The 14,756-nt window shown below is 62.0% G+C and overlaps 1 protein-coding gene across 2 annotated transcripts; it reads left to right on the top strand.

Annotated features, from left to right (window-relative positions):
- The first annotated feature begins 1,918 nt into the window (after positions 1–1,918).
- On the top strand, positions 1,919–13,014 carry ATL1 (atlastin GTPase 1). Of its 2 annotated transcripts, XM_088533780.1 has the most exons (14): positions 1,919–2,018; positions 6,069–6,316; positions 6,490–6,624; positions 6,728–6,832; positions 7,138–7,188; positions 7,550–7,606; positions 8,890–8,982; positions 9,058–9,196; positions 9,321–9,448; positions 9,531–9,587; positions 9,658–9,729; positions 10,896–11,327; positions 11,758–11,772; positions 12,893–13,014. In XM_088533780.1, the coding sequence occupies exons 1-14, from the start codon at positions 1,985–1,987 to the stop codon at positions 13,001–13,003; spliced, it is 1,677 nt and encodes a 558-aa protein (XP_088389906.1). In that variant the 5' UTR covers positions 1,919–1,984; the 3' UTR covers positions 13,004–13,014. The 2 variants fall into 2 exon arrangements, with proteins under 2 accessions (XP_088389906.1, XP_088389907.1); XM_088533781.1 differs by lacking the exon at positions 11,758–11,772 and having other exon boundaries at positions 12,893–13,008.
- The last annotated feature ends 1,742 nt before the right edge of the window (positions 13,015–14,756 follow it).

Genomic DNA, 14,756 nt, shown 5'->3' with positions numbered 1-14,756 from the left:
ATCCCGGGTGTTGATCCCCCTGGGTGCGGTTACCTGGGTGCAGACACCACGGGTGAACACCCTGAGCGCTGACACCCCCAAGGGTGAACACCCTGAGCGCTGACACCCCCTGAGTGCAGGCACCAAGGGTGAACACCCTGAGCGCTCACACCCCCAAGGGTGAACACCCTGAGCACTGACACCCCTCGGTACAAGCACCCAAGGGTGAACACCCTGAGCACTGACACCCCTGGGTGCAGACACCAAGGGTGAACACCCTGAGCGCTCACACCCCTGGGTGCAGACATCCCCGGCTTGCAGGGGGCAGTGTTCCCGGGTGCAGGCAGCCAACTCCAGGTTCCTTCGGGTTGCCTCGTGTGTGAATCCCCGGGATGTGGATGGATCCCAGGATGTAGATCCTGGGGTGCGGATCCCTGGGGTGTGAATGGATCCTGGGGGTGCAGATCCCCAGGGTGCGGATGCCTGGGTTGTGGATCACCCAGGATGCGGATCCCCTTGAGTGCGGATGCCCTGGGGATGGACATCCTGGGTAAGGATCCCCTGGGATGTGGATGCCTGGGATGCAGATGCCTCAGATGTAGATGTTCCAGATGCAGATCCCCAGGATGAGAATCCTGGAGATGTGGATCCCCTGGGTGCAGATGCCCTGGGTGTGGATGCCACAGCATGTGGATCCCTGGGATGTGCATCCCCCAGAATGTCCCCGGGATCTGGTATGTGGATCCCTGGAATGTTGATCCCCGGGTGCAGATCCCTGGGGTGCCAATGCCTTGGGTGCGGATCCCCGGGATGTGGATGGATCCCGGGGTGTGGATCACTGGGATGTGGATGGATCCCCATGTGCAGATTCCTGGGATGTGGATGGATTCTGGGATGCAGATCCCTGGTGTGTGGATGAGTCCCCGGGATGTGGATGGATCCCCGGGATGTGGAATAATTCTGGATGTGGATCCCTAGGTGCAGATCCCCAGGATGTGGCTCTTGGGTGCGGATCCCTGATGTGTGGATAGATCCTGGGATGTGGATGGATCCCAGGTGCAGATCCAGGGTGAAGATCCCTGGGATGTGGATGGATCCCTGGGTGCAAATGGATTCCTGAGATGTGGATGGATCCCTAGGATGTGGATCCTGGGGTGCGGATCCCAGGTGTGAATCCCAGTGTGTGGATGGATCCCTGGATGTGGATGGATCCTGAGTGCAGATCCCCGTGTGTGCATGGATCCCAGGTGCGGATCCCAGGTGCAGATGGTTCCCAGTGTGTGCATGGATCCCGGGTGCGGATGGATCCTGGGTGCAGATCCCGGTGTGTGGATGGATCCCGGGTGTGGATCCTGGGTGCGGATCCCTGGGATGTGGATGGATCCCAGCTGCGGATCCCGGTGTGTGGATGGATCCTGGGTGTGGATCCCGGGTGCAGATCCCTGGGATGTGGGTGGATCCCGGGTGTGGATCCCGGTGTGTGGATCCCGGGTGTGTGGATGGATCCCGGGTGCGGATTCCGGGTGCGGATCCCAGTGTGTGGATGGATCCTGGGTGCGGATCCCGGGTGCAGATCCCTGGGATGTGGACGGATCCTGGCTGCGGATCCCGGTGTGTGGATGGATCCCGGGTGCAGATCCCAGTGTGTGGATGGATCCCGGTTGCGGATCCCGGGTGTGGATCCCAGTGTGTGGATGGATCCCAGGCGCAGATCCGGGTGTGTGGGTGGATCCCGGGTGCAGATTCCGGGTCCAGATCCCAGTGTGTGGATGGATCCCGGGTGCAGATCCCGGTGTGTGGCCGGATCCCGGCCGCGGATCCCGGCTGCGGATCCCGGTGTGTGGCCGGATCCCGGCTGCGGATGCTCGGGGCGCGGCTCCGCGGCGGGGCGGGGCGGCGCCGGGCGCCGCGTGTCGCGGTGGCGGCGGGCGGAGGAGCCGGCGGCGCCGCCGCCCCGGCAGACGCAGCGCGGCTCGGAGCGCGCACGGAGCCCCGCGCCGCCGCCATGGCCCGGAGCCGCAAGGAGCGGAGCAGCTGGGGTAGGCACCGGGCGCCCCTCACCGCGGCGCCGGGGCCGTTTTAAGCCCGGGCTGGGGGGCGGCCCGGCCCGATGCGGCCCGGCGGCAGCGGCGGGCGCGGGGGCCGCCTTTGTGCGCGAGGGCCCGCGGAGGCCGGCGGGGCCGGCGGAGGCTCCGGGGGGACGTCGGGCGCAGGGAGCGGCTGGGCCGGGGCGCCCGCGGGCCCCTTGGCACGGGAGAATCCAAAATGATGGATTGCGCCGTCGCTTCGGAAGGAGGGCGGCGGAGCCGGGCTCGGCTCCCCTTCCCCCGGGAATTTGTGACCCCCTTTCCGTGCGTGGCGGAGCCGCCGGCTCCGTGCGGGAGCGCTGCCCGCGCGGGCGGCCGCGGCTCCTTCCCGTTGCTGGGAGGAACAACCCGGCTCGAGCCCCGCGACTCAGCCCGTGCCCGGCCCAAACACGGGGCTCGCCCGGACCGCGGCCGAACCCGCGCACGGGACCGGGGCAGGACGCGGGAGCCGCCCATGAGCCGAAATGGATCCCGCGGGGATCAGCTGCCTGCGTCCGTGCGCGCGGCACGATCCAGGCCTGCGATGATTTTGCAGCGCTTTGCCAGGCCGCTTGACACAGCAGGTACGAACGGGATTGCGAAACGCCTGCGTTTCGCATGGGGAGCAGCCCCCACATGACAGCGGGCGTTTATCCGGGAGGATCCGAGTGCCCGGCGAGATGTGCCCGTAGCCGGCACGCAGAGGGACGTCAGGGCGCGATGCCTCCTCCGGGCTGTTTCCTCAGGCTGCTGCTGGAGGAGAAGCCGAGGGGCTCTGTGAGCGCTGGAAACGCGCGTGGGGACGTTAAAAATCCCGGCGCTGTTTTGCACGGGAGCAAACTGTGTCCTGGTTCCTCCCTGCTTAGTCAGGCTGGGGAGCAGCTCCGCGCAGCCCTCGCTTTCCCCAAAACGATTCGCTCGTCTGAAGATCGTCAAGGAAATGAGGACGAGGGATGGGATGGAGGCCAGAAGAAGGTGCCTCCAGGCTGTGCTCAAAGCTGGGTTAGGCTGAGGTGCCTGTATCCCCAAGAAATCTGTATCTTTGGAGTGCCTATATCCTTGGAGCACCTATATCCCCAGGGCACCTGTATCTTTGGAGTGCCTGTATCCTTGGAGCACCTATATCTCCAAGGCACCTGTATCCTCGGGGCACCTATATCCCCGGGACACCTATATTCCCAAAGCACCTATATCCCCGGGGCACCTATATCCCCGGGGCACCTATATCCCCGGGACACCTATATCCCTGGGGCACCTATATCCCTAGGGCACCTATATTCCCAGAGCACCTATATCCCCGGGGCACCTATATCCCTAGGGCACCTATATTCCCAGAGCACCCATATCCCCGGGGTGGTCGCGCACCGGGTTGAGCCCTGGGCAGGAGGGCAGCACGGGGCTGGGCATCGTTCAAGGCTCTCTCGGCAAACGCACCAAGTGGCTGGAATGGCACGTGGTGACCAAGCCCATATGCCCTCTTGGGGGGACAATCAGGCACCTGGTTTTACCTGTAGCTGGATTGTGAGTCTGAATCCCAGGCGGTCCAGCGAGCTCCCGGAAGGCCCGGCGGAGGATTTATCCAAAATCCTTGGTGCTTTCCAGGGGCTCCTGCTCAGCAGCGGGGTCCCGTGTTGCAGGGAAGCCAGCAGAGATCTGCGCTCCAGGTCACTCCCTCAAAAGCAGGGCCTGGAAGACGCTGGGTGCAAAGTCTCCTGTCTCCAGAGCGACCCGCCCCTCGGGAATTCCTCTTCCCAGAGGAGCGGCAGCCCGAGCTCCCTGGCAGGGTTTTCAGACCAGGCTGGAGATTTTGGAGAGCTCCAACGGGCAAGAAATGCTTTGGGACCGAGCTCCTCCATGCCTCGCTTCCCAAGTGCACAGCAACAGGCTGAAACTGGGGAAAAAACAATGATTTCCATTGCTTTTTAAGTTTTTTTTTTCCCCAAGTAGCAGTTCCGATCCTTTCCTGCGTGTTGTTTTCTGACCGTGCACGGTGGGTTTCCAGGTTCCCCTGCCGCGCATCTCTGTGACGCAGAAGCCCGAAACCTCCTTCAAAATGAGAGCTGGGACTTTTGAGACAGGCCCCACACGGGGCCTTTTTCACCCAAAGCCGCGTCCCGGAGGGTGCACGGGGGAACTGTGAAGCTTGCACACAAAAAAGCAAAGGAAATGTTGGGTAGATAGAAGCGCCTGGGCGACATGAGAGGCTGGAGAGCCGCTGCGTGGAGCCGGCGTTGGGTCCTGCAGCTGCGTGGGGTAATGAGCTTGCAGGGACCTGCACGGTTAATTAAAAGATGAGTGGGGCCTCGAGCAGCCTTCCCTTTGGGGGCGAGGAGCGAGATCCCGAGTGATCCCTCTCCACGCTCCGTGTCGGGGCTGCGCTGCTGGGATCCGATGGATCGGCTCCCGAAGCCGCCTCAGCGCAGACCCTGGCACTGGGTTCAAGGTTCCCTCGATGCGGTGACAACCCAGGGCCTCACCAATCCCGCGGGAGGTGCTGCGAGGTCACACGTTGGATTTTGGCACTCGTGGGTGTCTGTTGGACGGGGCCGGTTTGGTGGCGTTTGCAGTGTCAGTGCCCCAGTGCAAACAGCGTCGGAGAGGATCCAAGTCCAAGAGAGCAGGTGAATCCCAGAGGCGGAGGCCCGGCCCCGTCGGCAACGTGGCCTGGGCAGCAGAGAGACGCCGAATTCCGGAGAAATCCCAACAGCTTCCAGGTTTCTCTCCTTGGCCGCTGTTTCTCCATGCAGCGAAGGCCCTCCCGTGCCTGCAGTGAAATGCATTTGTGGTGCAAACGCGTTCAGGGCAAAGGCTGACCTTGTGTCTTGGGCAGAGGGTCAGTGTGAACATGAAATATTCAGTGAAATATTCAAACTTACTCGATTTTAGCCAGAAATGCTTTCCAGAGCAGTTGAGGACACTCTATCTCTTGCCCGGTCTTAGCATGCAGCCCGGCCCGCTTGTGGCCACTGTGCCAGGTGACAACACGAGTCACCGTGTCCACTGCCTGTCCCCATGCTCCTAAGGGTCCTCGGAGCCGTGTGCAGGACCGCTGGGAAGAGGAAAGAGCCGGGAAGAGGTGGCGGAGGTGGCCGGGCTGCATCAGCTCGGGAACGCAGCGGGCGCCTGTTCTCCCGGTGCCTGTGGGGAGTCCCGTGTCCCGTGTCCGTAGGGCGCTGTGGGTTGGTCTCGGAGCCAGGAGGATCTGGCGCGTGGCGGCTCCGGAGGTGCCCGCCGTGGGGACGGGGCTGCGCGCGGTTCATCCCATTTCCCCGGTTTCCTCCTGCCTCCGCCGGGAGCTGCGTCCTGCAGGGATCTGAACACGCCTGATGCAGCGGGGCTGGGTTTGCGCCTCGGAGCTGGGAAGTTGGTTTCCCGCGGGACATCGGCGGGGGTTTGTGAGGACACGGGTGCTGTGGGTCCCTGACGGCTGCGTGTTGCCGTCGTCCAGCGGAGGATCTGGCCTTTCCCAGCGATTGGGCTTTGTCTATTGCTAAAAACGCCCGAGCATCCAGAAGAAAAGCCCTTTGTGCCTCAACCGGGAGCAAAGTGAGCTCATGTGTGTGCCGGGGAGCCACCAGGAACCCCCGGCCAGGAGGCGCAGGGACATCGGGAATGTTCACAAGCGGCGCTGCCATATCTGAAAACTGATGTTTCCACCAGAGGCAGCTCCAGGCGGACAGACCCCGTTCCTCGCGGCGCTGGTAGCGCATCCTTCACCTGCACGAAGCTCCTGTGCTCCGGAATGGCTGGAGCTGCCAGAAAGCTGGGCCTGGAGGTTGGGGATGGAGACAGGGGGTTGACTCCAGGCCGCTGGGTTTGGAACCCCCAGCCTGAGCCAACAAACTGGGGATTTTTTTGGAGAAACGGTGGAGGAACTTCCCATGCCACGCTCCCTTCCCAAGCAGCAAGGGAGAGTCCAGCAGGGACAGGCAGTGCGGAGCCTCCTCCGAGGTGGGACAGGCTGGGGGGCTGTTGGCGCTGCCGATGAGCAAACCAAAGCACTGGCCTTTCCCTTGTGAGCAGGGAGCTTTGGGGAGAAGACCTACGAGTGGAGCTCGGAGGAGGAGGAGTCCGTGAGGAAGGCAGGGCCGGTGCAGGTCCTCATCGTCAAGGACGACCACTCCTTCGAGCTGGACGAGGCCGCGCTGAACCGCATCCTCCTCTCGGAGGCCGTCAGGGATAAGGAGGTGGTGGCCGTGTCCGTGGCCGGGGCTTTTCGGAAAGGGAAGTCGTTCCTGATGGACTTCATGCTGCGCTACATGTACAACAAGGTACGGCTGCGGAGGGCGCCGGCTCCGAGCTCCGGGAATGCCACAGCCCTGTCTTTGGCCATGGGGCCTTCCCGGAGTCCGGAGCCTTTGCTGCCCTGGCGCTGGGAGGGAGCAGCGGCGCAAACCGGAGCGGGCCGAGCGCTCCGGCAGCTCCTGGCGTTCCCGGCCCGCAGGAAGCCGTGGACTGGGTCGGAGATGACAACGAGCCGCTGACCGGCTTCTCCTGGAGGGGAGGCTCCGAGCGGGAGACGACCGGCATCCAGATCTGGAGTGAGGTGTTCCTGGTGGACAAGCCCGACGGCACCAAGGTGGGTGCCAACCACATGGGTTCGGCGAAGGTCTCGGCGTCCCACTCATCCCGCTGGGCTGGGGTAAGGCCAGGAGGGACCCGCGTGTCCTCTCTCCTCACAGGTCGCGGTGCTGCTCATGGACACGCAGGGGACCTTCGACAGCCAGTCCACGCTGCGCGACTCGGCCACCGTGTTCGCCCTCAGCACCATGATCAGCTCGATACAGGTAGGGAGCAGGGGAGCCGCAGGGCTCGCTTCCCGAAAAGGGACGGTCCCATAGGGAGGAGGAGATGCTCAGGGCTCGCTTCCCAGAAAGGGACGGTCCCACAGGGAAGAGGAGATGCCCAGGGCTCGCTTCCCAGGAAGGGATGGTCCCAAGCAAGCAGCAGGGCACCAGCCTGAGAGATGAGGCCAATGCACTGGCTACACTGAGTGTGGGACTCGTGTGTGATCCATCCTTATGGGGAACAGGCTCATCCTGGTGGGCCTCGGCCATTCCGAGCCCGCTGCGACGTCTCTTTTCCAATGCAGGTCTATAACTTGTCGCAGAACGTGCAGGAAGACGACCTGCAGCACCTCCAGGTAAGGCTCCCCACATACCACCTCGGCCCACAGCTTTCTCTTCTATCTGCCTGCTCAGTTAGGGGCTTTCCAAGTTGCTTCACAAAAAGAAAAGCAAAAGTTTACCCGGAAAAATCAGTGCCGGAGGCGCTCTGCGCTGCTTTGGGTGCGCAGTTTTCCACAGCGATGCCTGTTTAATGTTTCCCCACTAGCAGGGCAACTTGGAGCTTTCCGTTTCGAGCTGTTTAACGCGTCAGCCCATTTTTAGGCATTTGGGAAATACATCACGGGGCCTTCGCTTAAAGCCGCCCGCGGCGAGCGCGGCACGGCGGGGTCACGGGCGCAGCTCCGCGTCCCCAGCGCGCCCTGCTTCTCTCTGCAGCTCTTCACCGAGTACGGCCGGCTGGCCATGGAGGAGACGAGCCTGAAACCCTTCCAGGTGAGTGGCTGGGCCACCGGCCCGGGGCTCGGCCACGAGGTGTCACTGCGGGCCGGGAGGGACACGGGGAGGCAGGAGGAGACGCTTGCCCTGCTCCGGGTCACGCGCAACATCGGGCGCTGGCAACAACTAAAACATTATCCATATAACAAATGCACCAGCGGAGATTTCGGGCAGCTCTGGGTGTGTTTGCACGCTGGCATGTGCAGCTGAGCCATGGAAGATGCGAAAGGCAGCAGCAAAAACCCGTGGCTCGAAGCAGGGAGGGCGAGGAGACGTTCTTAATGCAGTGCAGGAAAAGCTGCGTGTGGAATCGATGTCTCTGTCCCGTTTTTGAGAGCTCTCAGGAGAAGGTGGCTACAGAGCACAGTGCAAGTGAGATCCTGTCTGATCCCTCAGAACGGAGCAGGCTGCAAGGAGAAACTTTGAAATGTGCTTAAGTCATTAGGAGGGATTAACAGGCGCTGATTTTACCAAAGACCGGAATTCATGACGATTCCCTCCGTATGTGGGGTAGTAAGCCCTGGAAAAAGCATCCCAGCCGGTTCTGCTAGACCTCAGGTTTGGTAGCGGCCACCGCGATATTTTGCCTTATCTCAAAAGGATGTGGATTGAAATCAGTGCCCAACGCGCCAGGCCCGTGCGCCCCGAGCCAGGGATCAGAAACTCCTCGAGGGATGGAGGAGAGGAGCCCTGAGCTGCCTCCCGATCCAGGCCCCTCGGAGCTGCCGTGGTTTCCGCGGGACGCCGGGAGAGGCCGTGGGGCTCCGGCTCCAGGGCGGGATGCCGGAGACGTGCGCGGCTTTGCCGGGATTAGGAGCTGGCCACGCTGCTGTTTCTTATTTCTTTGGGCCGGAAAGTTGGGCTCCGTTGGTGAAGATGACCAAGGGCAGCGATTTCTGAGTCCGCCCTGCTGCTCGACAGCTGCTTCCCATTAAACGCCTGCCTGGAAAGCTGCCTGCTGGAAGAGGCTTAAGAAATGAGCCTGTAAAATTCCTGTTGGATGGGGTCGTGAGCCTGTAAAATTCCCGTTGGATGGGGTCGTGAGCCTGTAGAATTCCCGTTGGATGGGGTTGCATGTGGCTGGAGCTAAGGAGCTCGGTGGCTTTCGTGCCCATGCGTGTGCGGCACCGTCGGGGGCTGCAGCTTGGGCTGTGGCTGCGGTTCTGCCCGGGGATGGGAACGGTCCCATCATGGGGTCACATCCTCTCCCGAGCCGGAGTTTCTCCGCGCGGCTTTGGCCACGCTCCCGGTGTTGACGCCGCTGCGTTTCTCTCCCGCAGTCCCTCATATTCCTCGTGCGCGACTGGAGCTTCCCCTACGAGTTCTCCTACGGCTCGGACGGCGGCGCCCGCTTCCTGGAGAAGCGGCTCAAGGTGGGCGGGCGCCGCGGCGCCGAGCGGAGCGCGGAGGGTCCCCGGGCCGCCTTGACGCGGCGCCGTCTCGCGCAGGTCTCGGGCAACCAGCACGAGGAGCTGCAGAACGTGCGCAAGCACATCCACTCCTGCTTCTCCAGCATCTCCTGCTTCCTCCTGCCCCATCCCGGCCTCAAGGTGGCCACCAACCCCAACTTCGACGGCAAGCTCAAAGGTGGGAGCCCTGCGGGGGGATGTTATCCGGCCGGGAGCCGCCGTGCTCCGCTGCAGCGCTGGCGTGCGGGGTATCCCGGCGGGTGTCCCGGCCCCGGTTGCGACAGCGTTGGGCTCCCTTGCAGAGATCGACGACGAGTTCATCAAGAACCTCAAGGTTTTGATTCCCTGGCTGCTCCGGCCCGAGAGCCTGGACGTCAAGGAGATCAACGGGAACCACATCACGTGCCGAGGCCTCGTGGAGTACTTCAAGGTACCGGTGCCGCGGCGGGAGGCGCGGGCCCGTCCCCTTGGCGCCGGGCCGCGTCCCGCAGCGAGCCGGGTCTCTTTTCCAGGCCTACATCAAGATCTACCAGGGCGAGGAGCTGCCGCACCCCAAGTCCATGCTGCAGGTACGGGGGGCCCGGCCGGGCGGCGCCGCGCGGCCGCGCGCTGCCCCTCACCCTCGTGCCCCTCTCGCAGGCCACCGCCGAGGCCAACAACCTGGCGGCCGTCGCCACCGCCAAGGACACCTACAGCCGCCGCATGGAGGAGGTGGGTGCTGCGGAGCACCGGGACGGGCGGCCGCTTTCCCGAGGGAGGAGGGCATCGGGAACGGGCTGGGACACCCCAGGGTGCCTTCCCAAGGCAGGAGGGCCTTGGGGACAGGCTGGGACACCCCAGGCTGCTTTCCTGAGGCAGGAGGGCATCGGGAACAGGTCGGAAAAGGCTGGGACACCTCAAGGTGATTTCCCGAGGCAGGAGAGCCTCAGGGACAGGTTGGAACAGGCTGGGACACCCCAGGCTGCTTTCCCGAGGCAGGAGGGCATCGGGAGCAGGCTGGGACAGGCTGGGACACCCCAGGGTGCCTTCCCGAGGCAGGAAGGCCTTGGGGACAGGCTGGGACACCCCCGGGTGCCTTCCCGAGGCAGGAGGGCCCCGGTGAGGACCGCGCGGTGCCGTGGGCTTTGGGAACGCTCTGCTGGGGCTGTGGTGGGAAGGCCGCAGAGCAGAGGCAGGTCAGGAGCCCGCGGCAGGGCCCGGGGACGGGCTGGCCCTGCCTGTCCCCCCCGCTGGCACTCGGGACAGGCCTCGCGGCCCAGCCTGCAGCAGCAACGGCCCCGGCCCTGCTCGAAGCTGCTCCCTGGGGAGTTGTCCCCCTGTAGGCGCCGGGTGCCCCTTGGACACCCCAAAATGGCACCGGGAGCTCCGGGCGGGAGGAGTGTTCAGCCTGGAGAAGAGAAGGCTGAGAGGGGACCTGAGCAGTGTCTAGAAGTACCTCAAGGGAGGCAGTGAGGAGGATGGGGCCGGCCTCTTTTCACTGGTGGCCACCGACAGAACTAGAGGAAACGGCCGGAAACTGAAACACCAAAAGTTCCCCAGGAACTTAAGGAAAAATTTCTTCCCAGTGAGGGTGCCAGAGCCCTGGAACAGGCTGCCCAGAGAGGTTGTGGAGTCTCCTTCTCTGGAGATCTTCCAAACCCGCTTGGACGCAGTCCTGTGCCACGTGCTCTAGGTGACCCTGCGTGTGCAGGGGGTTGGACTAGGTGACCTCGAGAGGTCCCTTCCAACCTTGAGCATTCTGTGATTCTGTGATTCCGTGAGTGCCAAAGCCCGGGGGTGCCATCCTGGGAATCTTGGTGCGGGATGGGGCGCTCCGTGGCCTCGCGCTGCCTCCTCTCCGGGCCGCCTGGCGCCACTGGGCCCGCTCGTCCCCGCAGGTGTGCGGTGGGGACAAGCCCTTCCTGGCCCCGAGCGACCTGCAGAGCCGACACGCGGAGCTGCGGGACGAGGCCGTGAAGCTGTTCCGCGGCGTCAAGAAGATGGGGGGCGAGGAGTTCAGCCGCCGCTACCTGCAGCAGCTGGAGGCCGAGATCGACGAGCTCTACATCCAGTACATCAAGCACAACGACAGCAAGAACATCTTCCACGCCGCCCGCACGCCCGCCACCCTCTTCGTGGTCATCTTCATCACCTACGTGATCGCCGGCGTGACGGGCTTCGTCGGCCTGGACATCATAGCCAGCCTGTGCAACATGATCATGGGCTTGACGCTCATCACCCTGTGCACCTGGGCCTATATCAGATACTCTGGGGAGTACAGAGAGCTGGGCGCAGTCATAGACCAAGTGGCCGCCGCGTTGTGGGACCAGGTAGGACCAAGAGCTTTTGTTTAAAGGAGCAAAGGCCATTCCTGGGGGTGCCTGGGGACGGGGACGGGGCTGGTGTCCTGCAGCCTCCTCTGCTGCCCTGTCCCCAGGGCGCAGCGTGAGCCAGCCCAGGCCTGCAGGGAAGGGATCGCGGGGGAAGCGCTCTCAAACCCACCTTAGTGTTACTCTGTTTTCTTCAAATTTTACTTTTTGGTGTACAAACGAACAACCTGGTCCTCCTGGTGGGGATTTGGGCTCTTGCCCAGCCTGGGGGCACCTGGATGGGGATTGGAGCCCCCGGGGGGCGGTCCCGGCGGGCAGGGGCCGGGGCGCAGGGCCGGGGTGGCCCTCCTGGTGCCCGGGGCCCTCGTGATGCACAGAGATGTTTGTGTTGTGTTTTGTCTCCTCTCCTTCCCCCCATGCCTCTCCCCAGGGAAGCACAAACGAGGTAAGTGACACGTGTGTCCCCCGGCATGTGACACCCCTGCGCTCCCTTGGGGGCCTCCGGGGCAAAAGAAAGAGGAGCCCCCAAACCTCCCCCTGCCTTTGGCTTCGTTTTTTGGTTGTTTGTGTGTGCGGGCGCCGCTTGGGGCCAGCGCGGGCAGACGGGGGCACCCACGGGCACTCCGTGTGCCCACGGACACCCAGCAAATGCCACCCCCTTTGCAAGGCCGCTCCTGCCGCCGGCCCCGAGCCCTTCGGGCTGCTCCTGGCGCTCCTTCCTGCCCCGAGCGGCGCGGGGATTCCCGTGGCTGGAGAGCCATTTAGACAGTTATTGTGTGAAAAGAACCGTTTATAAACGTTGCTCGAGCTCAGCCTGCTGCCTTCGCCCAGGGCCATTGCAGGAGGGCTGCTTTGGTCCCGGGGTCTGGACAAACGCCAGGAAAAGCCCGAGGGAAGAGAGGGGTCCCGGCGGGAGCTGGGGCTTTTCTTACCCCTTGTTCCTTGGAAAGGGGCGACAGCCAAACCCGGGTAACCCTCAACTCCCAACATCGACATCCGTGACGTCCCAAGCGCTTCAGCAGCTCCGCGGCCGTGAGCTTGCAGCAAGGGAGGGTGGCGGGGACAGAGGGACGCCCTCGTTGTCCCCGTGACGGCTGCAGGTGGCACGGGACAGGCTCCTGGGCATGCGCAGGGGCTGTCCCCGCCGAGGGGAAAACGCGCCGCGGGAAACTGGGCAAAACCACGGGAGTAAATCTGCAGGAAAACAGTCTAGAACAACCAACCCTTCCACAGCAAAACCTCCCCCGGTGTCATTTGTGTCTGCTCGGTGGTGTAGGACAAAAGGCTAAGGATGCTGAAATATCAATTCTAAACATGAAACCCACAGGGAAGGCCAATCCTTGTAGGTACCTCACTCTTACTCCACAATTTTCTTGATTTAATAGAATTGCGCAGAGTTGTCCCCTAGGCAAAAAGTTTCAGCTCTTTTGGGCACCTATAGTCAAAAGTTAACGCACAAAAATTGCACATGGCAACTGCCTTGAGCCTGCAGCTGTAACACGGAGCCGGAACGGCGGCAAACGCGCGCCGAGCCGGCGAGGCGAGCGACCGCTTCTGTCTTGCAGGCGTTGTACAAACTGTACAGTGCGGCGGCCACGCACAGGCACTTGTATCATCACGCCTTCCCCGCGCAGAAGCCAGAGGCCGCCGAGGGCTCCGAAAGGAAGAAAATGTGAGGCCGGAGCCGGCGGCCGCTGCACGAGGGCGGCCCCGAGCCCGGGCAGCCGCGTCGCGTCCCCGGCGCCGCCTTCGCGACGGTCCCACGTGTTCGTGTTCCCGCGACGCCGCGCTCCTGGGTGGGAAGATGTCGGCATGGTTATCGTTTTGTTAATATGTACATATTTCTTTCGCTGCAAATACGAAGTGCTTTTAATTTGCACCGCCGAGTGTAATTCCCAGCTAACTTATGACATTTTATTTTCGTCCTTTAATTAGTATAACTTCATTAATGATTTCACCGTCATGCACATGATGTTGCAACAAAATGCAAACCTAGCGTTACTCAAAGGGCAACTTATTTTCAGATACTTGATCGAGTGCAACATGTAATCAAGAGTTTTCTTCAATTAACTTTAGCTCATATCTGCCATGAGCTGCTTAATTACATCAATGTAATAAAAAAAAGTATTAACTTGCTTTACCAGGAATTGTAAGGACACTTCTGCTACAGAATATTAATGATATTGTAAGGAAAAGCGTACATTTTTGTTCATAACTAATGCACAAAATATCACTTTGTACATGTATTTGAGGAAGTTTCACTGCGTTTCTGTATATATTCATTCTAGTGCATAGAAAGTGTGCTCAACAGTTCTATTCTTTTATCATCGGAACTATTAAAGCTGGCTTTCGGTTCCTAATCATTCCCTCCGGAGCAGCGGTCCTCGCCGGGGTTTAGCATTCCTCTTTTTTGTTCCGTGTTTTCTCGGTTCCCTTTTGGTGCTCCGGATTTGGGCTTGGGTTTGGACGCGGCCGCTTGGACGCGGTGCTGAGCGCTGCGCTGAGCAGGTGCGACCCTGGAGATGCTTCTGCCAAGGGGATGGGAAAGCTCCTTTCCCTCGTTTGGGGTGAAATGAAGCTGTTTCCCATGTTTGGGGTGAAACGAAGCCCTATTTCCCAAGTTTAGGGTGAAACGAAGCCAGGTTTCCCAAGTTTGGGGTGAAATGAAGCCAGGTTTTCCATGTTTGGGGTGAAATGAAGTCAGGTTTCCCAAATTTGGGGTGAAATGAAGCAGGTTTCCCAAATTTGGGGTGAAATGAAGCCAGGTTTTCTATGTTTGGGGTGAAATGAAGTCAGGTTTCCCAAATCTGGGGTGAAATGAAGCCAGGTTTCCCAAGTTTTGGGTGAAACGAAGCCAGGTTTCCCAAATTTGGGATGAAACGAAGCCCCGTTCCCCACGTCGGGGGTGAAACGAAGGCTCCCATTCCTTAGGGTAAAGCTTCTACGTGAAGCGAAGCCAAAGGCAAAGCTGGAGCCACGAGGCCTGGAGAAGGGCAGCACGAGGCAGCAGGACAACCACCCACCAGCTGGGATGCGCCGAGGACGGGAGCTCGGGGACGCGCCGAGGGTGGGAGCTCCGGGATGCGCCGAGGATGGGAGCTCCGGGATGCGCCGAGGACGGGAGCTCCGGGATGCGCCGAGGACGGGAGCTCCGGGATGCGCCGAGGACGGGAGCTCCGGGATGCGCCGAGGACGGGAGCTCCGGGATGCGCCAAGGGTGGGAGCTCCGGGATGCTCTGGCACGGTCCAGAAGGCCGAATTCCCACGCGGGGGTGAATTCCCAACCGCCTCGTGCAGCTCCACCCCGACAGGCACCAGCCACTTGAATCCGGCACCGCGTCGGGATCCGGCGCCGCCGGCAGCCGCGTCGGGATCCGCTCCATTCCTGCGTCCAAGGAACAGCCCGTTTGACCCTTTCAAAGGCAAGAA

The sequence above is a fragment of the Tinamus guttatus genome, unplaced genomic scaffold, assembly GCF_059628265.1.
Source record: "Tinamus guttatus ecotype Peru unplaced genomic scaffold, ASM5962826v1 Tinamus_guttatus_pri_ptg000522l, whole genome shotgun sequence".
Classification (NCBI taxonomy): Eukaryota; Metazoa; Chordata; class Aves; order Tinamiformes; family Tinamidae; genus Tinamus; species Tinamus guttatus.
This window is presented reverse-complemented; position numbering and strand designations above follow the sequence as displayed.